Source organism: Polypterus senegalus, chromosome 8 (assembly GCF_016835505.1).
Source record: "Polypterus senegalus isolate Bchr_013 chromosome 8, ASM1683550v1, whole genome shotgun sequence".
Classification (NCBI taxonomy): Eukaryota; Metazoa; Chordata; class Cladistia; order Polypteriformes; family Polypteridae; genus Polypterus; species Polypterus senegalus.
Genome location: NC_053161.1, coordinates 58,007,788 through 58,033,057, shown reverse-complemented (window position 1 = coordinate 58,033,057; position 25,270 = coordinate 58,007,788). Strand labels below are relative to the sequence as shown.

The 25,270-nt window shown below is 39.0% G+C and overlaps 1 protein-coding gene across 1 annotated transcript in view; it reads left to right on the top strand.

The window, feature by feature from the left end:
- LOC120534552 (intestinal mucin-like protein) overlaps positions 1-25,270 on the top strand; it is a 59,749-nt gene that overhangs the window by 11,196 nt on the left and 23,283 nt on the right. The window contains exons 2-4 of the mRNA XM_039762147.1: positions 4,264-4,329; positions 9,610-10,155; positions 10,243-10,487. Of these exons, the coding sequence (XP_039618081.1) occupies positions 4,264-4,329; positions 9,610-10,155; positions 10,243-10,487 (857 nt within the window). The remainder of the gene's footprint in view (positions 1-4,263; positions 4,330-9,609; positions 10,156-10,242; positions 10,488-25,270) is intronic.

Here is a 25,270-nt window from a genome sequence, read left to right as displayed (position 1 = left end):
TCTGTAATGCATCTAATTTTGCTTGCTTTTCAGTGTGCACAAAACCATGCTTTTATCAAGGCTTCGCGGGTAGTCGAAATGATCAGTCGTAGGAACGCGCTTTATTCCGACTCTAACATTTTTGTAGCTGTGATGTGTGCATCAGTGTAATGGATGTACCAGGAAATCATGCATTGACAAAAGTTCCCGTTTGCTTGGAATTGAAAGTGTGATTAAATGCATTATTTTTTAACGCGTTATGGAGTACATGCATCGAAGCTTCTCAGCTGTGCTTGTGCTAAGAAAGGGAAAATTTTAAAAATAACGTAACATGATTCTGCGTTAACCTAATATTTTTTCATACGTCCCAAACCAAGGAGATGTGAAGGTAAAATGAATCAGGTAGCGTGCGTACATAGTCAGTAAACCCCTCTCGGAATCAACCTCAATGTCGGCGTTAGAGGCTTAAGACTCTACAATTGCGCCACAGCGTGTGGCTTGTCTATGCTAAAGTATGTATTGTAGATCGGGGTATATATATACATTTATATATATATATACCCGTGTACCGCAGTGGAGAAGTAGAAGTTATGAAAAAGAAAAGGGAACATTTTAAAAATAACGTAACATGATTGTCAATATACAGTAATTGTTTTGTGAGTGTTATTGAATGTTGCTGTCATCAAGGATTTGATTATCATTATTTCTTTCAATCAGGCTCGTATTTGTAGGATGTGTTCAAGTTACATTCCGTGTTTGTCAATCGTTGTAAAGATAAGAGGTTTCATTCATTGATTAGTTCCTTACTGCATCAATAAACAGCTCGTCTTCCTTTTTATCTGTGATGTGACAAACTGCATGCACGTTTTTTTACACTGTCTTCCTTTAGCAGGACATTCACTTTTTCCACCGTGTGCTTTGTTTCCGCAGTAGCTGCACTTATGAATATGATTGTATGTATAAGACGCTTCATATTTTTTTGCTGCCTTCTCAATTGTGTAATTCGGTTTTTGTTCAGCACTCTTTGGAACTGTTGCTTTTTGTCTGTGCATTGCGTCAGTTCACGTGAGCCGCTTGGTGTTCTTGCATCGAAGGTTTCCCAGCTGTACTGGTGCCATCTCGTGTAATGTCAGCTAAGACCGGCACTTAAAAGTTTCTCTCGCAGTTTCAATGAGTTTGTGCCAAACACCACCCTGACCATCTCATCTTCCTCTGCATAAGCACAGTCCTTCACCCATGAACATTTACCGGCAGTGTTTGTATTGGATTGCCGCTGATGGACGGCCTTATATGGGCAGGCACTAAATTACACGCTAGTGGCAGCCTGTCTATGAACTTAATTTAATATAAACTTACGGTTCACGCCGTGCTTTGTTTCCGCATATGTATCATTTGCTTCATAATGTTTTTCTGCCTTCTCAATTGTGAAATGGCGTTTTGTGCTTGGAGTTCTTCCTTGTTCTCTACGTACTTACGTAGGAGGCGTGATGATGTCACACGAAACTCCCCCCACGGCCATCTCCAACTCAAGACTCCATTACATTATATGGGGAAAAATAGCTTCCAGTTATGACCCTTATGCGTAGAATTTCGAAATGAAACCTGCCCAACTTTTGTAAGTAAGCTGTAAGGAATAAGCCTGCCAAATTTCAGCCTTCTACCTACACGGCAAGTTGGAGAATTAGTGATGAGTCAGTGAGTGAGTGAGTGAGTGAGTGAGTGAGTGAGTGAGTGAGTGAGGGCTTTGCCTTTTATTAGTATAGATATATATGCTCTGTACTATTCTGCCCTCTGCATGTCCTGGAGTACAAAAGAAACACCACCATACAGCAACATGTGCGAACTGGCAAGATCGGGGAAAAAACACGGGGTCACTGATTACAAACCGCAAGATGAATGAAAGAGACAATATATGTAAAAACATATATTGTTTATAAACGGGTTTAATATGCGCCCGATCTGACGCTGTTCGTTTTCAAATAATATTGCATGTACTGTGCGTTGGAACTGCTGCACTGAATAAGCTGACTCCTTCTGTAACAGCGTCAGCGTGTATTCAAACCCGATCTGACGCTGTTCGGTTTCAAATAATATTGCATGTACTGAACTATTTTAGAGTAAAAACATACAATTGATTTCAGTCAGTCTGTAAGAGCCAGTGTAAATGCATGATAATTGTAAAAGTTAGCTTTTATTTTAAATTCAGTTCCATTCTCTCAGTCGCGTTCACGATCCCCCCAATCTGACAGCTTTTTTCACATAAAGACGCCCTATAGCTCAAATGTGATTTATTTGGAGACGCACTATAGCTCGAATGTGATTTATTTGGAGACGCGCTATACTCAAATGTTATTTATATAGGGAAGAAAGTATAATGTCAGGTGCTCATTCAGTGTAATAGGAACCATAGCACAGAGAGATGTGTACACTGCAACAAGTACAGATGTCATGAATGTAGGAAGGGTGTGTGGGAATTGTTAATATTTGAATGTGATGATTTTATATAGCATGGATTGGAAAACAGCAGTTCTTAGCATTGCACCACGCAAGCTGTCATATCAACCGCCTACTGTGACTTGCTTTATTTTTTCTTCACTTATAGTCTACAGTAGAATAAAAGTGCACTTGTTTTTTTATACTTGTACACCAACATATGTTCCTGTGTTTGAGCGACACGGGCATGCTCAAAAAATAGACGTGTAATGCCACGAAAAGTGCACGCAGGCACTTCAGTTCGCAAGCATTGGTACGAGAATGCAGTCACAAGTACGCTGCAGAGCTACAGCGCATCTTTATGTGAAAACAGCAGTGTCAGATGGGGGGTAGGGAAGGATCCTGAACACGACTGAGACTGAGAATGAAAAGTGAATAAAAAAACTAACCTTTACAAGTATCATAAATTACACCGGCTGTTACACACTGAAATCAAATGCATGTTTTTATTCTAAAATAGTAAGAATAAGAGCAGTTTACTTCTCAAAACTGATTCGTGCGGGATCAAACTCATGACTTTTTGAATACTAGTCAGCGGTTGATACCATTACACTACCGTGGCAGCTGTAGTATGTATGTGTCAATGTGGCATGCTAAGGCGGCTTTTTTCTGCAGTTATATTTTTGAATAAAAGCATACTTGTTCTGTTATATTTGTACCTTTTGTGAAAGTGTTTGATATTTGGACTTCAGGCTTCATACGAGTAGTTTATGCTTACATTTTGTCATTTACTACTACATTATGAAAAACGTTTCTGTTTTAAAAATGTGTTTACACGGATTACTGTAGAAACGGAACAGACATGAAATGCGTGTGTTCCAAACAACAATCTATTATTTCGACTGTAAAACTCCACTTCACTCCCAGATAATCAATCAAGGCATGAGCTGGGAGGAGTTTGTGCACGTTCTAAGTCAGTGGGGGGATGGAATAGCCGGCTACTTGCAGCTTTTCTTTTATCAGCACATTTAGATTAGCAAAAGACGCTGGCGGAGAGGTGAGAACGGTTTTAAGAAGCGATTTAAGGTGGGACGGACCTACAAGTTTTTTCGTAGGCTCTGGTAATTCTAGTGTTAAGCATCAGTCAAGCCATTTTCATAACAAAGTGAACTAGAATTTCATAGTGGTTCACATGTCACATTATTTAATTTAATCATATGATTTCATTATTCATAATATTTCCTAAGTTAGTTGATTTAGGAATCTTTAAGGCTTACTTGTCAAACTAATTTTTAAATTATCATCTGCTTATGTTATTTATAAATAAAATAACTTTTTATTGTGACACTCAAATACTAAAGAAAAAATGCTGTTAAAGTTGAACTCTATATAGTATGGCCTCATTTAAGGAATTATAGGTTATTTACCTGTGGGTGTAGTTGATAGAGCACTTTACTAACAAGAACTTAAATGCTACCTGTTGTACACACAGCTATGCATTCAGCCTTATAGACATTGCTGTTACACAGAGATAAATTAAATGTGACAAATGTATCTCATCCACAGCTACCAATATAAATTTACATATGCAGGTTTAGTTATTCATAACAGAGTCATAATAATGTATCAGCCGCTTAAAACATGTTATTGAAAAATACTAAAAAGAACATGACTAACTCCTTAACTAAACATTGTATTAGAAAATATTTCAGTTATTTATTTGAATTTGTTTGCTTTCGCACAACTTTAAGTAAATCTACTTGCAATCTGTAAATCTCTTTAAAACTGTTTTTTAAATTAATAGTTCAAATCATTTTTAGATTAGACTTAATCTTTCTAATTCTGTTTCAGGAGCAGTTATTACTGGATCAAAGGCAACAGTGCCCACCGCTCCACAGATATTTACAACAGAACTTGGTAAATTTCAAACATTTTGAAATTTCTTTTGTGATTTTTATTTTTGTATAGACACCATCTTAACTACTTTATTATTAATATGTGTAAATATTGTATCTATTCATTGATTGTCTTGATATGAAGTTTAACATAATGATCTTATGCTTCTGTGACAGAATGTTTAATAACTAATGTTAAAACCTCTCTTTTCTGGCCAGAGTAATTACATGGAAAGTACACTTTTCATTTCCATGATATCTCTTCATGACACTGTGGCAATTCTCTTTCTGCATATGACCAGAATAGACCTAAACATATAAAAGCTTACTGAATGGAACACAGAAGAATAACAAATGTTAAGTACAGATTCGTTTTGATCTCACAGTATTATATGTGGTGGCTTTCCAAATACCTACCACATGCTCTTCTGAATTATAGAAACCATCCATGCTTTAGAAACCTCACAATAAGGTATAGCCTGCATGACTCTGTGTTTTTCATGAGCATCCTTAATTTACACATTGTTAAAATTACACTGAGGTGTACACATTGGCTTTCCTAGCCTAGGTGTGCAGTGTGTTACTCCCAGCAATTCAATGATAGTCCTACCAATAGCCCCTTACAACTCTCTGCTGCTCTCTGCTTTGGAAATTATATCAGTAAATAGCACCAGGTACTATGACTAAGGAATAACCTTGAGAGTAATCTTAGAGGCTGGCAGTGATGAACCAAACGAAACAACTACCTGGTTACTTTAGGTAAAGTCATCATGTGGTTTTAGAAGGTAGTGAATGAAGTGGTCGAAATTTAACATCTTATTAAAGAAAGAAACATCCTCTAACAGCACAATTCAGTAACCAGGCAGCAGAAAAGCTGTTCATTGTATCTTTTAATTACTCCTCGGCAAAATGCCATGGAGGGAGTATTCTTCAGAAGCAGTCTGTTACAGCATGGTCAGAATGATCAGAATGGTCCAAGAAACAAAGGCTAGAGGTCCATTTTATAAACTGTTGAATTTACATCCAGTGTCAATCAATGCCTACATTTTACTCTGGTTGGTCCATTGGTTTACACCCTAATGATTTATATAAAATAAAAGTCTATTATATTATATTTTGGTTCTTCTTATACCTTTTGAGATGAGCCACCACCCTTGAAATTTCTGTGTATATAACAATTGTCCATTCTAGTTTATAAGACATCTGCTGATTTCTTAGTCAGTACATTTTGTATATTACACCAACCTTTCTTCTGGTACATTCTTTATTTACTTGACCATCTCAGTATTTTTCCTAAAACAAATCTTGTATTTCAGTGTACATTTTGTTTTTCACTTGACCTTTATTTGGTTTCCCACGTTTATTAATCCTTAATGTTATTTCTTTAAGATGAATGCTATGTTACCCTAAAATTATTCTTCCACAATGACTTTAAAAGTGGTTTGAAAGTGTCTTCCTGCAAATCTTGGTTCTCAGCACTGCAGTGACTAGTTGATGGGTTAGTAGCCAGGACTGTTTCTAGGCTGACTGCAGGTTCTGGGTATTCTGCACATAGATTCCCCTCATATTAAGGTTCCATGAGGTACTCTTAACCATCACTAAGCCTAAGTTGTGATTTAAATCCCTTGTCAATTATTCAGGTCAACTGAAAAGTCTTCCATCCATTATCCAACCCGCTGAATCCGAACACAGGGTTACGAGGGTCTGCTGGAGGCAATCCCAGCCAACACAGGGTGCAAAGCAGGAACCAATCCCGGGCAGAGCGACAACCCACTGCAGGACACACACACACACACACCAAGCATACACTAGGCCCAATTTAGGATCGCCAATACACCTAACCTGCATGTCTTTGGACCGTGGGAGGAAACTGGAGCACCCCGGAGAAAACCCACACAGACATGGGGAGAACATGCAAACTCCATGCAGGAAGGACTCGGGTCCCCTTACTGCGAGGCAGCAGCACTACCACTGCGCCACCGTGCTGCCCTCTATACCATGTCATTTTTTAAATTACCGAAATCTTGAAAAGATAATTGCTTTCATTAATGTTGTGAGATGTCACGATAGTTGTATAGTGATTTGTAACGCATATGCCAAAATGCTTGGTAAATACATGTTCAGCAATCTCTCCTAAACACATGAAAAATACAAGCTTAATATGATTCCTTAAAGATGGAGACACAGGACATAGAAAATATAAATTATGTGGGAGAATGTTTCACTTGAAGAGTATGGGTAAAGCTGCGCTAGCAACTTACTGGAAAGGTAATGAGAAGGCAGCAAGAAAAACGATTGGAAGTGTAATATTGTTCAGCTCCTCTTCAGCTATCACAGCAATGGTTAGTATATTTCCCTTATGCATTGAAGTAACCAGGCCAACAAAGAAATCCATGTCCAACTCTGATGTGCTGTCTACTGAAGACTTGCAGGTTCTGGAGGTAATTGACTTGTACTATTCTTACAAATCATGCACCAGTCTCAGACAACTATTGAAAACAATGTTCACTGACAGTGAAATCCCAGCTAAACTTTCATGTAGTGATACAAAATGTGCATATTTTTTGCATTCAGTATTTCTCCTAATAGTAAATCATTGCTTGTCAGATAAGTGTCTCAACAAGCTGAGAATGCCCTTGATTTTGGTGAAACTGTTAATCACTTAGCTCAAATAAATGGATATACACATGATAATTTGGAATGGTGAAGAAGTGAAAACTATGTACGTAATAAATGTAGATTGAACAGATGGGAATTGGACCATATTGTTTCCAGTTTCTACTGGCTATTCAATGACAGTCCTCCATACAGAGAGGACTTAGTTAAATTCACAGATTGCAATCAATTTACAGTATGCTGAGATTTATTTAACACTGCTTAACAGATAATGTGGCTGTATGTGAAAAAGCATTAATGCTTTGAATGATATTGCTCTTCGCTAAGCTCTGTAATAATGTTTGAATTTTAATAGTAATATTGATTTTAAGCAGTATTTCTTTTTTTGTTACTGAACAGAAAATGTCCATTAATATATTCATTACCCCCTGGATCATAACCAGGTGCCACATATTACAAACACCTTCAAACTCCCTCCACCCTTACCAGTGACGTGCGGTGAGGTTCATAGCTGGTGAGGCACTGACTCCTTCAGAGTCAGATTTACAAATATATGAACCCAAAAGAGTAGCTTATTCACCAGTTGGCAGCAATGGCTACTGGTTAAATTTCAGATCTCTTCAGCATTCTTTACACACACATAAGTAAGGTACATATTGGCTAAGAAAGAACGTTACATTTATAGCGGTGAGAGCGCATTTGCTGTTCACCCTCCATTTGTTCTTAATTTGCATTTGCAATTCCACAATTCATACTCATTCAATACAAATAAAAGTGTTGAGTGGTGTACGAAAAAAAAAATCAATTTTGACCTTAATTGAAATATTTAGTTGTTTTTTAAAAGCTTTTAATTCTGATGCTTTAAACAATTTTATAGACTGTGATAGACAGACTGTCCAAAACAAGGATAACAAGAAAAACAAAAGGATATTTTATTTAAGGTCAAAATTTATTTTTTAAATATTGGATTGTTTTTTTCTTAGTCTGATCCCATTTTTTTTTTATAAAATTGAAAACTGTTTATGGACTTAATATGTAAATGAAGTCCATGCGCCTATCTTTCTCCACGAAAATCTCTGTCACTTTCTTTTAAAAGTCCTCCTTATTTTCTTTTAGTTTTAAAAATCTTAATCTTCCATTTTGGCAGTCAGTCGGAACAAAAAATAAAAATAAACGGACTGCTGCAGTGCGCTTGACTTTCTGATAACACTTACTTATTGGCACCAAGAGCCTCAGCGTGGATCAGCAGCAACAAGCACCTGTTTGGCTCAATCTTCCCCCCTTCGGTGTGGCACGGTACTGTCACCTTGTTCCTTTTCACTGCGGTTTAGTGTCTGATCAGCAAGAATAAATATGTCACACACATTCCTTAAAGATATTAGCCAGACTGTGGAATGTCAGGGTGTATAATAAATATGTCTGAAAACATTATATTGGCGAAATACAAAGAGATAGCAACAGGCACCCACCATTTGCATGCACCAAACCAGTGTGTGAGGGAAAGCGTAGTCCAAGGTGAGGCTCGGCTCGTCGCTGCAGCACTTCTCGTTTCTCCCCTGTATTTGACAAGGAAATGCGCCAATTCAGCGATTTTCACTATGAAAATTATCAAAATTATTGGAATCGCACAGAAAACAAATTTATAGTACAGACCAGTGGGCATATTTATTTTATGTTAGTTTTTTTACTTTTCTTTTCTGCCTCCCCTGACTGCACGTCCCTGACCCTTACACAGAAGCAGCCTATCATTTTACTTAGGAGAAAACTGCAAACTTTAAATGAAATGCCAGAGAACACTGGAACTTCATTTATCCACTATGGGTGCTACCCACTTGCAAGTTTCATCAGACTCCATGTAGTAAACCTGTTCTTGTGCATGATTGTAGGGTATATTTTTTATGTTTTATATAGCTGCTTCTTAAATCTCATATTGATTTTAGTATTTCTTTGTGAAGGCAGTTCATGTTACTAAATAGACACCCCTCCATTTTCCAAAACCTTTTATCCAGAGGAGGGTCACTGAACAGCTGGAGCCTATTGCAGAATTTATACATTCACACATACATCACGGGCCAATTTAGCATCACCTGGAGAAAACCCATTTGGGCTCAGGCACATGGGAGAACTTGCAAACTCCACACAAGAAGCACCTGAAACACAAACCCTGGTCTCCTTACTGCATATCAGCAGTACTACCAATGTGCCACCTACTCTATAAATAGATATATAATACCATAAATGTTCATGTAACAGTGGAAATGTTATGCAGTGCTAATCCTGCTGCCTCACAAACAAGAGACCAGGGTTCACATTCCGGATGCTTCCTGTGTGGAGTTTGCATGTTCTCCCATGACTGTGTCTGTTTCCTGTTGGTGCTCCGGTTTCCAAGCATAGGCCAAAGACATGCAGACTAGGTGGATTGGTGATGCTAAAATGGACCTAGCATGGTGCCCTGTCCAAGGACTGTTTCTGTCTTGCACCCTATGCATACTGGGATAGGCTCCAATAAATCTACTCTTAATAAGTGGGGTTAGAAAATGGGTGGATGGATTATTATATAAATTATCTAGCTCATTTTCCTTTATAGAAATGTTATATGCATGTATACATTGTTATTGGTAAGAAAAAAATATCTGTACAATTTTTAGTGTCTAGGACTGATGTTTTCTTTATTTCCTTATTTTAGTCCCTGCTTGCTCTGGAAACTGGACAGGCTGGATAAACAAAAACCGTCCTTCTGTAGACAATGGTGGTGATTCTGAAGATGTGAAAGGCTTGTGCCAGTATGGTGTTGAAAACATCCAATGCCAATCTTTACATTCTGAATATCATAATGAAAATGTGACATGCAACATACATCAAGGTCTCATATGCAGAAATAATGACCAGCCTCCTAGAACTAATATGAGCATATGTGCTGATTATAAAATTCGTGTTTGTTGTAATATTTATACTACTACCCATACCCCTGTTACCACTAGTTCTACTACTCATACTCAGACTGTTACTTCTGTTAGTACTCCTCGTCCCACATGCACTTGCATTTATGAAAATAATACTTTTCAGTGTGGCACATCTTGGTTTGCAAACTGTGCCAACAACACATGCATTTCAAGGAACACAGTTCACTCTACACCTGTTGTTTGTCCTTCTAATACAAAACCTACATGTGCCAGTGGACTGGAACCTTCACAAATCCAAACAGGATGCTGCAGCACGTGGGACTGTGGTTGTGAGTATAGTAATCATCTTTTACAATATTTGTTTTGATAATATAAAACTTCATAGAATGACTTTTATTGTTCTTGCCTTTTTTCAGGCACATGTCAGGTGTTTGGAGATCCCCACTATATAACATTCAGTGGTGCTAAGTATGCCTTCTTGGAGGATTGTACTTATATTCTAGTACAGGAAAAGGCTCCAGTATATTGGTTTAAAGTTATGGTAGACAATTATTACTGTACAAAAGGAGCATCTTGTGCAAAAGGAATTATAATAACATTCCGCAGCAACACTGTGAGCCTTACCTTAAACACTGTGAACGCCAAAGATGTTAAAATATTGGTAAGTTTGTTTTTTTCTTTCTCCTTCAGTTCTCAGTGAAGTCAAAATAAGAAGGATAAATTTTAAATAATAAATGCTAAGTTTGTTTTGCCAAATTTGTTCTTTAACACAATATGTTTCCATACTTAAAGTAGATATTACAATTTAGATTTATGCAACACTACATTTTCACAATGATGACATAAATGAGAATTATTGTATTTGTAATATAATTCTACCCACAAATCCCATTCATTAATTTTCCAAATCTGTTTATTCCAGTTTAGTGTTAGGAATGGCTAGAGCTTATTTTGACAACATCAAACAGCAGACAGGAATCAGACCTGGGGAAGTTATCACTCAAACACCTACTGTTCCGATTTAGACTTGCTTCTCTAGACATGCAAGCTTAGTGTCTAAGCTGCGCTTTGACAGAGGCCTGTGCCAATAATATGAATTGCAGCACAGAATCACCACGTGCCAATTTAAGACAAATTGTAAATGGGTCGATAATTTTTAAGTATGTGTGGGTCTAGGTCTTACTTTTTAAGTAATGGTTTGATGACTGACACTTTTAGTGCATCAGGTACTTTACAATGCAATAATGAACTATTGATAATCCTAAAAATAGGTGCTGCAAAACATCCAATGCGCTTTTCATTTTTTTTGTTGGCACTTGATTTAGGGAGAAAGTAGTAAGGTTCATTTTACTATACCATACCATACCATTTTATTTGTTGAGCGCTTAAAAGCACAGCATTACAACTGATCGAAGCACTGTACAGTTAAAAAAGAAGCAGGACTAAAAACAAAATATTAAAAACAAACATTAAGAGAGAATTAAAACAGAGATACTAAAAACAGGTCAGAGGACCCAATAAAATAAGAGAAATAGGAAGACGCAAGTGGAAATGAGACAGGTTAAGAATTAAAAGCCAATGTAAAGAAGTGCGTTTTTAGGCATGATTTAAATGTGGCGACTGAGGCGGCTTGCCTAACCACTAAGGGTAGGAGTTCCGGAGCCTGGGTGCACAGACGGAAAAAGCTCTTTCACCACGAGCTTTAAAATGTGCCTTGGGAACGGTTAGGAGCAGCTGATCTGCGGATCTAAGAACACGAAGAGGATTATGACGATGGAGCAAAACACTCAAATAGGCAGGGGCTAGACCGTTTAGTGCCTTATAGGTTAAGAGGAGTATCTTAAAATCGATTCTGAATCTAATCGGCAGCCAATTTAGGGTTTTTAAAATTGGTGTAATGTGTTGGCTTCTGCTACTTCCAGTTAGAAGCCTTGCAGCCGCATTCTGAAGCTGCTGAAGTCTAGAAAGAGTGGCTTTCCTGATACCATAAAGGCAGGAATTTGAGTAGTCGAGCTGGGACGTAATGAATGCATGGATTACTGATTCCAGGAGGTGGTTAGACAGAATAGGCTTGAGTTTGGCGATTCGCCTGAGATGGAAAAAGCAGGATTTTACTGTGCTGTTGACTTGAGCATCCATTTTCAGGAACGTATCCATTTTGATTCCAAGATTGGAGAAAGACGAAGTTACTGGAATGGGAAGAGAGTCGAGGCCAAGGGGTGGGGTCCGTTTGCAGTCGGGGCTAAAAACAATGACCTCGGTTTTTGAATTGTTCAGGTGAAGAAAGTTTACAGCCAGCCAGTCCTTAATATCAGATAGGCAGTCGAGAAGAGGTTTGGTGGAGTCAGTTGGCTTGAGGGAGAAATAAATTTGGCAGTCGTCAGCATATAGGTGATATGAAATTGCATGTTTTCTAAAAATTGCACCTAAAGGCAGGATATAGATTGAAAAAAAACAGTGGCCCCAAAATGGAACCCTGGGGGACCCCACATGGGAGTGGGACTGATTCAGATGAAAAATCGTCTAGCATGACTCTGAGAGTCCTGTTACAGAAATATGACCTGAACCAGTCGAGGGCTAAGCCAGATACACCAGCCCAGGGTTCGAGTCGGGAGATCAAGATATCGTGATCGATTGTGTCGAAGGCGGCAGATAAGTCGAGAAGAACCATAATCACGTGGAGTCCCGAGTTCATTGCCAAAAGGACGTCATTTAGGACACGTAAATGCGCAGTTTCTGTGCTGTGTTGGGGCCTAAAGCCTGACTGAAAAAGGTCCATTACCTGATGGTCCTGTAGGTGATGAGTTAATTGCTCATAAACTACTTTTCGAGTACTTTTGACAAGAAAGGTAGTTTAGAGATTGGACGAAGATTAGAGAGAACGGCAGGGTCAAGATCAGGTTTTTTCACGATTGGATTTACAACTGCGTGTTTGAAAGCACGAGGAACTATAGCCAAGGATAGACTACTAGTTATGATCTTTAGAACATCGTCTTGAATCACAGGAAACACATCTTTCAGCAGTCTGGACGGCACCACATCGTCCGGAGAGCCCGAAGGCTTCATTGAGGCGATGATTTTTTCCAGATGGGGGAGCTATATAGGTTGAAAGCTGGTGAGGGAGCCATGTGTAGGAGCAGCTAAATCAACAGAGCCAGAAGAAGAAATGGGGATCTGGGATCTAATGTTCGTGACCTTATCCAGAAAAAATGTGAGGATCTGATTACAAAGAGCAGTGGAGGCAGAACAGAAAACAGTTACAGCTGGAGAGAGGACAGCATTTAGTGTTTTGTATAAGACACGTTGATTGCCAGAGTTTTTTGAGATGATGTCAGCGAAAAAACGGTTCCTTGCACCTCTGACTGCTCTGTGGTATTGGGACCACGCGTCTCTCATGCAGTCGAAGGTAACAGTGAGACCATTTTTCCTCCATTTACGTTCTAGCCGCCTACAGTTTTGCCTGATAGAGCGAGTTTGTTCGTTTAGCCATGGTTCATGCTTGATTTTGGATTGTCTCCGTTTGAGTGGGGCTACAACATCCATCACAGAACAGCAGGAAGTGTAGAAGGTTTGCAATAAAACATCAACATCCATGGATTCACATGATGTGAAGATTGGTGAAAAAGCAACTGCAAAGTCTTCAGCAGCAGAGGGGGGAATGACACGGGAGGGACGGGTAGTGGTGGATTTACCATGCTCAACAGAGACCAAATCCAAATTAAACAGAACAGGCGAGTGATCAGAAAAGCTGGGAGGCAGAATGTCCAAGTCACTGATTTTGAGACCGCGAGAAAGAACCAGGTCCAGTGTGTTAACCTGTCCATGTGTTGGTCCGTTCACTAGTTGAGAGAGACCAAAGGAGTCAGTAATGTCCAGAAAGTCTTTTGCTAGAGGTTTAACAGGACAACAAACATGGATATTAAAATCACCCAAACAAAGGAAATGATCATATCTGCAGGTAATGTCAGCTAGGAAAGCTGCAAACTCATCTAAAAAGTCCTTATTATATTTTGGGGGGCGATAGAGGAGTGTGCACAGCAGCGGTGGAGAGCAGACTAGTTCAAACATACTGAGCTCAAAAGTTGAAGTGGAAAATGAAAGGGGAAGGGAAGGGCGGTTGCAGATAAAATCAGATTTAAACAGAGTCAATAAGCCCCCACCGCGGCGTTGCGCTCTCGGCATGTTGATAAAGAAACATCCCGGGGGCAAAACTTCAGTTAGTGGGAGCATCTCGCCCGGTAAAATCCAGGTTTCAGCGGTACATAAAAAATCCAGGCCATTTGAAAGAAAAAAGTCTTTCAGGATGAAAGTTTTGTTCACGACCGATCTGGCATTTATCAGCGCGAAACGTACCGGCTGGGACGACGTTAACAGAGACGCACCAGCCGTGGCGGCTGACATTGTCATGATACAGCGTAGGTTGTTAAAGTTCACCCCCCGGCGCGGTGACGGAGCGAGGCAGGGAGGTACACCGGAGCGTCCGAGGGCAAGGGGCAATTCGGCAGCATTACCTCATGAGCCAGGAGAGTTGTTCCTAGAGAGGATCCGGGAAGCTCGAAGCCAAGCCCTGGTGCCTCCGCACTTCCCCCGGCGTTTCCATTGGCGACCAGCCAAGCTGCAGACAATGATGAGAAAGGCTGGGACTTCCTCAAACAGTCGGCCAAAGGTTTGACTGAACTCAGGGGTCAGATGTTGAGAAACCCCCACACTCGTTCGAAGAGCCAGAAGGGTGAGGCGATCATAACGAATCATCGAGTCAGAAAGAGCATCACAAGAGCAGGACTAACAAGAAACAAAAAAAAAATAAACAGAGCGACTGACAGCGTGCCACAACAGTCGGCGCCATCCCCAGTGATTTTAGAGATCAAAGTTAAGTCTTCCTGTTCTATTACAGGATTACAATTTCTAAAGTGTAGAATGCAAGGTGAGACAGGGTCTTCCAAGCTAGTATGCAGTTAGCAATCTGATGCTGAAATGTGGAATCTTGTATTTAAATTTTTTTCATTAAAGAAGTTCATAAAGTCTGTACTGCTAATACTGTATCTGTTGGTATTTTACACTGTAGAACTGAATTCCTATTTGTTAATTTAGCTATTGTTCTAAACAGTACCTGAGGAATTATTATTATTCCATCCATCCATTTTTCCAACCCGCTGAATCCGAACACAGGGTCACGGGGGTCTGCTAGAGCCAATCCCAGCCAACACAGGGCACAAGGCAGGAACCAATCCTGGGCAGGGTGCCAACCCACCGCAGGAATTATTATTATTGTTATTTATTATTTTAGAATAGTAGTCTGAGCAAGCTTTAAAGAGAGCTTTTTATATTCTTAACACTCTCTGTCCAAGCAATTTGAAAAACCTGCAGCTTTGCTGTTCCCATTTGCGCTCCAGTTTTTGACACTCTAATTTAAGAGCTCGAGTGCTCTCATTGAACCAGGGTGAGTTTCTATGTGCTTTAATCATTTTTATTTTAAGGATAGAAACTGTGTCCCGAGCCTCTCTGAAGGTCCTATTAGATAGATAGATAGATAGATAGATATTTGATGTTAGCTCATATACATTGTTTTTCATGTTTACTTTTGATGTTAACTGATATAAATGTTTTTCCACAATTACACTTGACTTACTTAAAGTATCTATACTTTTGGAAGCAGAATTACAATCTAGATTAAAATCCCCCATCAACACTATGTGATCATAATTTATAGTCAAATCAGATAAAACGTTGCCAAAGATTTTGTACTTAATATAATATCATTTACCAAAACAAGTTTACTTCCAAGAGAGCGAATGTTTAATAAGCAGCATTTAAAACTGCATACTTCTTTCTGAACTGGTAATATATTTTTTTATTTTGATTAAGTTTCTATCACAGGTGCCCTTGGTGGAGGGTCTGTTTTATCTCTTGGCCTAATTATACACCTTATTTTTTGGTTATCAAGTAATTTAAGGTTTGCATCATGATTATATTTAGAGGATGCCCCACAAAACAGGTAATATGAGTAACAGGTTTAAGATAGTAACAGGTGGGATACACAAAAGCTTGTGATTTAAGATTACAAGACTGTGGCCTAGATGGTACTCTGATCAGTCAGCCAGGCAGTTTTTCTGCCATATTCTGGGAAAATACAAAAGATCCCCTCCAGTTAGGATAAAGACAATCTTTCTTGAAAAATCTGGACCTTTCCCAAAAATAATCCCAATTGTTCACAAAGGCTATGCTTTTATTTACACACCAGGTTTCTAGCCAGCAGTGAAGGGAAAGTAATATGCTGTAAATCTCATTCCCTCTATATAATCTTGATAGGGGGACAGGTACAATTAAATTCCGACATTTATTTTAGCATTGGTGCATAGGCAGATGAACTTCCCCTTTAAGACCTCAGATTTCTGTATATAAATATCATTAGTGCTGACATGCAGCAATAAGGTAGATACGTAATTGTCAGCAACACCATCCAATTGGGCGTAAAGTCAGAAATATTCGCCCTCTGGGAGGCATTTAATATTAACTGCTGGTTTGACATAGTTTGAAATTCTAACTTTCCGCACTATGGAATCACCAATTATGAGCGCTTTGTTTTGTGGGGATTCACAGGCACGCTGCAGAGTGCTGAGTATCTGTTCTGGGTCCGAATTGGTGACCTGGGTGCAGATGGAGTAAATTTTGGCTTCTTAGACCCCATCCCCGTCTCACTGTTACCCACTCGTCCTGTGGCTGAATTGGTGCTGTTGATTTTGACTGAAGCCGAATCAGAAATAGCCGAATTATCTAAACAAACCAAGTCAATCCAATTTTCGGTTTGACTTATGACTATCAGCTTCCTAGTTTGGTCCTCAAATTTGCATATTTTCTCAATCAACTCAAAATTAACTAAGCACTTTTGGCAGATGAAGCTGTCTGTATTGACGGCCAGAAAACCTGAACTGTACATGCTGCAGGACATACAACATATAAATGTGCCCTTGACAGGCAAAGAACAGATGGAAATCATGTTTAGTGCTATATTCATCTTTCTCCCTTTTTGTAATGGCTTAAGTGCTTTTTGCATTGAGCTGAAGAGAGACCGACAGCTTTAGGCTTTCACCACCCGCTGGGCATTCGACTCCTCACCGTTGGTTACTTTTCCTTGTCAGAAAGCCTGAGGATTTGATTAGTTTTCTGCTTTTTTTTTATTTTTTCTGGTGTTTGTAAAAAGCTATGTGCATGTGTGAGACACCGCTGCTCTGTACTGTACTAAATTCCAGACTTCTCTCTGGTATATTTTAGTTCTCCAATAAATACCCATCCTGCTTCTTACAGTTAGGTCCATAAATATTTGGACAGAGACAACTTTTTTCTAATTTTGGTTCTGTACATTACCACAATGAATTTTAAATGAAACAACTCAGATGCAGTTGAAGTGTGGACTTTCAGCTTTAATTCAGTGGGTTGAACAAAACGATTGCATAAAAATGTGAGGCAACTAAAGCATTTTTTTAACACAATCCCTTCATTTTAGGGGCTCAAAAGTAATTGGACAGTTGACTCAAAGACTATTTCATGGGCAGGTGTGGGCAAGTCAGTCATTATGTCATTATCAATTAAGCAGATAAAAGGCCTGGAGTTGATTTGAGGTGTGGTGCTTGCATGTGGAAGATTTTGCTGTGAACAGACAACATGTGGTCAAAGGAGCTCTCCATGTAGGTGAAAGAAGCCATCCTTAAGCAGCGAAAACAGAAAAAACCCATCCGAGAAATTGCTACAATATTACAAGTGGCAAAATCTACAGTTTGGTACATCCTGAGAAAGAAAGCAAGCACTGGTGAACTCAGCAATGCAAAAAGACCTGGATATCCACGGAAGACAACAGTGGTGGATGATCGCAGAATTATTTCCATGGTGAAGAGAAACCCCTTCACAACAGCCAACCAAGTGAACAATACTCTCCAGGGGGCAGGTGTATCGATATCCAAGTCTACCATAAAGAGAAGACTGCATGAAAGTAAATACAGAGGGTGCACTGCAAGGTGCAAGCCACTCATAAGCCTCAAGAATAGAAAGGCTAGATTGGATTTTGCTAAAGAACATCTAAAAATGCCAGCACAGTTCTGGAAAAAAATTCTTTGGACCGATAAAACCAAGATCAACCTCTACCAGAATGATGGCAAGAAAAAAGTATGGAGAAGGCATGGAACAGCTCATTATCCAAAGCATACCACATCATCAGTAAAACACGGTGGAGGCATTGTTATGGCTTGGGTGTGCATGGCTGCCAGAGGCACTGGGACACTAGTGTTTATTGATGATGTGACACAGGACAGAAGCAGTCGATAGAATTCTGAGGTGTTCAGAGACATACTGTCTGCTCAAATCCAGCTAATTGCAGTCAAATTGATTAGGCGGCGTTTTATGATACAGATGGACAATGACCCAAAACATAAAGCCAAAGCAACCCAGGAGTTTATTAAAGCAAAGAAGTGGAAAATTCTTGAATGGCCAACTCAGTCACCTGATCTTAACCCAATTGAGCAAGCATTTCACTTGTTGAAGACTAAACTTTAGACAGAAAGGCCCACAAACAAACAGCAACTGAAAGCCGCTGCAGTAAAGGCCTGGCAGAGAATTAAAAAGGAGGAAACCCAGCATCTGGTGATGTCCATGAGCTCAAGACTTCAGGCTGTCATTGCCAGTAAAGGGTTTTCAACCAAGTATTAGAAATGAACATTTTATTTCCAGTTATTTAATTTGTCCAATTACTTTTGAGCCCCTGAAATAAAGGGATTGTGTTAATAAAATGCTTTAGTTGCCTCACATTTTTATGGAATCTTTTTGTTCAACCCACTGAATTAAAGCTGAAAGTCTGCACTTGAGTTGCATCTGAGTTGTTTCATTTAAAATTCATTGTGGTAATGTACAGAATCAAAATTAGAAAAAAGTTGTCTCTGTCCAAATTTTTATGGACCTAACTGTATCTTTACTATCTTGTTGCCTTTCTTTATACAGCATGTACTCAAGAGAACTCCCATCTTCTCACAATATATTATCTAATAAACAAACAACTTTTATTTTTATATAGTGTATTTCAATAGAAAACACCGTTCCAAAGCCATTCACAAGTACATAAAAGTATGGAAAGTATATATTTGGGTGGCGTTTCATGATACAGATGGACAATGACCCAAAACATACAGCCAAAGCAACCCAGGAGTTTATTAAAGCAAAGAAGTGGAAAATTCTTGAATGGCCATGTTAAACACTATATATGTTTAACATTGGTCACCATAAACATATGTTCTGTCAAATACCTTTTTATTTTTTGATTCATAAAGCACAAGATTTTCTTAACCATCGAAACAAACTACATGGGATAAGTAACACATAAAAAAATATTTTTGTGTGGAAGTAGTATAATGTCAGGCGGCTTCTGTCAAAATTTAATCCGAGTTTGATTGATGAGATTAAACCACGCCCCTTTTTAATCGAAGACCGGAAGTCCCGCCCCATCACCCACCGGATGTTTTGTTGACCTTTGTTGACCTTTGAGGAAGTCCCTCCCACACCCCGGATGTTTTGTTGACCTTTGATGACCTTGATCAGGGTCCCTGTTGATTGATGACAGGAAGTCCCCTCCCCCAACCGCCTGTTGTTTGTTGACCTTTAGCCCAGCCATCTGTTTTCCCCAGGAAGCTGTCAAGGGCAATTTGATGGATGCCCCCACCCCTTGAACCCCCACCACCCCGCCCCTGCTTGGCCACCGGCCTAGCCCCATCTCACTAGGGCAAGTTCAGACATGCCCAAGGGCTGCCTAGGCCCCCCTTGAACCCATCACCACCCCCACCACTTCCCATCCCCCACCCCTCTTCCAAAGACAAGTTCAGGCATGTTCAGGCATGCTGCAGCCGGACCCTGGACAAGTTCAGGCATGTTCCTATCCATACCCAGACTGAATGGCCTGCCTAAGCCTCACCGATAGGCTGCACATGATGTCTGACCCCTCCACTTCCTGGGCCATTTTTCCGAGGACATACACACACACATGCTCGGTCGGGCGGTCTAACTTGTCACCGTTCCTGCCAATATTGCTTTGGGTAAGAATCCTGGTATCTATGTAACAATTATTTTTAAAATATCTATCTATTTAATCGATGCTATATCATTTGTATGCCACTTTTTATTTTTTACCTAAGCCCACTTACAGATCCAGCCTTTTCAATCTCACAGAAAGACAAGCAGTCAGCTTTTATCAGGCTTGTGGGTGTAGTTCAAAGCACACTGAAATACAAGCTGCCCGGCTCTCTCTGTCTACACAGAGCGGACATCCCCCTGCGCGCGACCGTGAGTTGCCCAGGGCCAAAGCTCTACGCGGCTCCGAACAGACACGTAGATGTAAACTGCAGCCTGTAGGTCCCTGCAGCGCTGACGAGGATTGATTCAGACCCTACTGAAGCGTGCGCGATTGTCTTAACACAGCTGCCAAAACCCCACCTCCCCCGCCCGCTCAGCGCTGATTCAGTCCAGGAGCGTACAGGTTTGTCATCAGCTGAACGTAAGCCCCCCATCCCCATGCGCTTAGCACGCAGATACACCCCCCCGACGCATGTTTCTTAAAAAGTTAAAGGCTTTCATGATAACGTGTAAAACACGTGATAACTAGTTCGCTATAAGCCCTTTAAAATCACACAGTTAAATAAGATGCAGCAGTTCCCTTTTAAAGCACATTGGAGACGTCTAAATGCTAAATGAATTAATATATTTATAATTTGTATTAAAATCGATCTAAAACCAACCCTTTTTCTACCCCTGTTAATCCTCCCCTCATGAAGAAAGGCGTTTAGTTTTTTCTAAAAGTTTGAATGCCTTAATCAGAGCGGATATCTCGGGCTGTGGTCTTTGGGGAATCGGTGGCACTTCCGCATCATAAACGGCCTGAGCCGCTGATGACCTTTAACCTCGAGCAAAACAGAATGCGTCTGTTTAATCAAATCTACCAGTTACAACGGAATCTATTAATCAAATTCCGGATAACCCTTAACTTTGTGACCGGATCAAAATTTTTGCAAAGGTGAAAAGGTCTTGCGGAGATACGTACAGATGTTTAAACAAATCTATTAACCAAATTCCTGACTTTTTTAGCGTCCGCCGAAAGTGGTGCCTAGACACCGGACAAAGGCCATTATACGGATGTCCGATTAAAATGATTGGGGCACATTCCAAAACACCCAGCTTTTTGGGTCTATAAAAGTGTTCAGACTGGTCCATTACTCAGCAGGCCGTTAATACTGAAAGAGGACACCGAATCTCGTCGGAAACATCAAGGATCACGGTATGGCATATTTTTGATTATTATATGCGCCAAACAAGTATGTTTTTAGAAAACGGATGGATGAACCCTTATATTTTATTCTTACTATGAATAATTTCCAAGTTTATTCTCAAGTGCGTGCGTCGACTCGTGTAGACGCATGAGCGCGTATAATATAAGATGTAGCATTTATATCCATCTATCTGCGTGTACGACGATTAATGTACAAATTCATAGGACTGAAGCAAACAATATTAGCTTTTTCATACCGAAAAGGGCTTTACAATCAAGTAGTTTTGTCTCGGCGTCTGAAAATTCAAACAGAGCCTCTTCTCTGAGAATACTCAGGCATGGTTTAAAAGCGCAGGCCGGTTGTGTATCAGCGCTGGCGTAGTAAGAGGTCAGTATTCTGAACTACGTACAGAAGGGTCCCGTTTGTGAAATGCGTACTCTTTCGAATCGGGCTTACTGTAGCAGGGGAATGTCTGCACCAGGGTCCGCATGTTTTTAAAAGTCTGGGATATCGAAACATTTTAACTTTATAAACTCTCATTTGTTACAACCGGTTGGAGACAGCCTCCAATGATGAACGGGATCCAGGAGCATATATCGAAGCGAATGCTTAATAGACATAAGGCAACTGTGTTTTCATTCATTTCGCTAAATGAAAAGTAATTATTTTAATACGGAATAGTAGCCCCACAAAGGCCGGGTGATTTTAGACGTGCGAGTAATATAATTAAGTTATTTTTAAAAGTAATCCCACACTGCACAAGAGACAGATTCCACGTGTGTTTTAGGATTTGCTGCGGTCAGTGATGATTTTAATTTTTCCTTAGCTCATTTCTATAACATAGGAGCCTTTTGACAAAGGAAAACTCTGTAAATACACTTGTGCATTAAAACGGAGATTTAAGAAAGCAGGTTTCTACCTTAAGACAGATTACTCACCTTAACCCAGTTTTGTACGTGCATGTAAAAGCACTCACTGTTGTTACACTAGCACAAAATTGATATTTTCTGTCTACTCAAAAACTAAAATTATTTCTATTAACACAGGTGATAACTGGAAAGCATTTTCACTATTTTTAATTAAAAGTTAAACAGAAAAGCTCAATTATGATTTTTGTTTTGTCATGCTAGGGTCCTAGGGTGACACTTGTGCCCTTTATACTCTCTTATGTAGACCTTAACACATATTCTTACCAAAATAGTTCATCACTTCCCAATTCCTGTAACTTCAGGTAATTAGACAGAGTGAGCTCCATAACAGGCAAGAGAAAAGTATTATAGGTCAGATACACAGAGCCATAAAACAAAAGCACTGAACGCCACACAACCTGGTATTGCTAGATGTATTTTGTTACCTGGAGAAAGAAAAAAAAAAAAAAAAACATTTTTAGTAGTCACGTAAAATGACCAGTTGCTTTAACATGAAAATAAAACATCTTTAGAAAATAAAGCATCTAAAAGCATCTTTGTAAAGGACCGATTTTAAAACATAAGAAAAATCCTTGTTTCCAAAAGAGTTCTGCCCATTTTTCCAGCAGTTTTCTTGACTGATCTCATTTTAAATGATAATAGCCAGTATAAAGTCCGTAAAGGAACTGGGTAGGAACTGGAGACATCTGATATCTTCTAGCATATCTTTTTTGCGAACAGAGTTTTCATAACAGTTTTAATCGAGCCCTTAACGTTTTTTTGAAAGTAGACCACTATTACCAATATGTCCTTTTTTAAAATTAATGATATACCATAGATGCATATTTTATTATAATTACTTAACTTTTATCAACTTTTATCTAACTCAATATTTATTTTTCTAGTATCAGAATGTAGTTCAAGTTATTTTGTTTTCGGTTCAATAGATGTATTTTTCATATTTGATTCTTTGTTTTTTCACATCTTTGCCCCTTTTTGTTACTTAGCCCCTAGGGGCCATCCCACAGTTTGAGAACTACGGTTGTAGGGGATTATTTGTAAAACGCTCTGTGGCACTTCAAGCTAAATTAGATTTCCTTGGTTATTCAGCCGTTCATCGGTGTTCCATTTTGTTATAAATTGTATTTAGTCTCTCTTTATTTACTAAACATTTTATATTTTGAATAGAAAACAGTTATTTTGTTCAGGCTTTAATTTAAAACCGCATTTTCATCAACAGGCTATAATCACTTTGGTACTTAGGATGCTTTGTATAATACAAAGTTTTAGAAATTCTGTTAATGCTTGGTAATAGCCTTCCATTTTACATCAGTTATGAACCCTGAAAATAAGAATGGTTATAGTAGGTTATAGGAGCCTGTACACTACAGGGCCGATGATTAGGCTTATACTGGACACGTTAGGCAAATCAGGATGGACATTTTTTAGTAAATAGTTACATAATATTATATGTGTTTTACAAGGATTAAAATTTTACTAAAACTTTGTGGTTTATTCTTTCTTTTAGTTAGTCCAGGTTACATAGGACAGCTATCATTGAAAACTGCTTTTCCCTCTGTTTGTGAAAAAGCACCCTTGGTTTTGGTAGCATTCAGGGTGAAGGGAATGTAAGTTTAAACTGTGATTCCAAGAGTCAACAAGTGTCTGCAAACGTCTTGAATACGAGTCAAAGGACCAGGGTTTGTGCAGGGATCATAGTCAGGGGCAGAGTTACGCTAGACATTATTATTCCAAAATGTAACATTGACTCGCCCATATCACAAATATAAGATAGTAAAAACTAAAATTTACAAATACTAAGTCACAGAGGAGATTAAAAACATAATTAAGACCGGATCAACAAGGGATCACCCCAAAATCACAGCACACTACAACAGAACCTACGTTTTCTGAGGTATATTATCAGCTAAACTGTCATCTGTTTACCAGTTCCACGGGTTGCAAAGAGTTAGGGAAAAACGTTATTTAACATCTGCTAGTATGAGGCTGATTAACATGAGCGGTTATTGTTAGAATCTTATCTGGAACTAAAAGTCAGGTTTGTGTTCCTCCTGATTCAGGAAGAATATTAAATATTGGAGTTTAGAATATGAACTAGACTGGTAAGGACATTTATGCCTAAATAAATAAATAAAGTTAATTATGAAATAAATAATTACATGAAAAAGTGGATTTATAAAGGAGTTATTACAATTTGAAAAACTGCTGTGATGTATAAAAAACATTGATAGGTGACAAAACCAGCACGAAAAGAAACCTTTTGAAATAAATAAGCTTTTTTGACATGCGTAGTCTGGAATAGTCTGAATATGTCTTAAAGAGTTCATTTTTTAATAAAACAAAAGGCAAATTAAAAATAATAAATAGTAAACCCGAATAAAACACAGAAGTATCATTTAATGATATCAATTAGTGTTAAGTATTATCAAGCACCGGGATCTATTTATAAGGATTATTTAATTTAGTTATAAACAAAATGATTGGTTGCATTTTGCTTTGAAATTAACAATAGTTTGATACCGCTTTAAGAATTAGAATGCAAGACAAACCTATACACTTAATAACAAATATTGCGGATGCAATAGGAGTATCTCGGATCTCTGTTTTATTTTAACCTTTTGACAGGGAAGTATACCACCTATATTGAAAATGAACAGCGCCGACATGCTAACTAAATAGATATAATCGAAGATGTTTTAGAATATGGACCTGGGCACTAACCCATGATTCTGACCAACTAAAGGGTCTTTACTTAATTGTCGAACTTCCTGTGGGTGCTATGGATCTCGTAATGGAGAGTGCAAAAGATTCTAGAATCTTTACTCTGTAATGGTCCATATGACGGAGATCTAGCCCTGTGTCCACAGTGTTAACCAGTCATAGGACATGATGTTCAAAATTCACCTAGGGTTTTTCAGAAGAGATAGGACAAGTGCGTGTGTGTTCTGTATTCTCTTTTCTGTATTAACTATTCACAATGACCATACTCCCGAGACCTTAGGTTTTTATGCAGAAGTACATTTCACAGACCCGAATAAGAGACATCCATCAAAATGTTCTTGACACAAAGGAGGCCCAATCAGGCCGGTGGGGTGGGAGTCTCTTTTCAAAGAGTCTTTGCCCCCAAGCGGCCTGGATTTGTTGGGCTATAAAAAAATTTTTCAACGACCCTCCATCCTTGACGGCGAAAGAAATTAGGGTTAGAATTTAAAAAT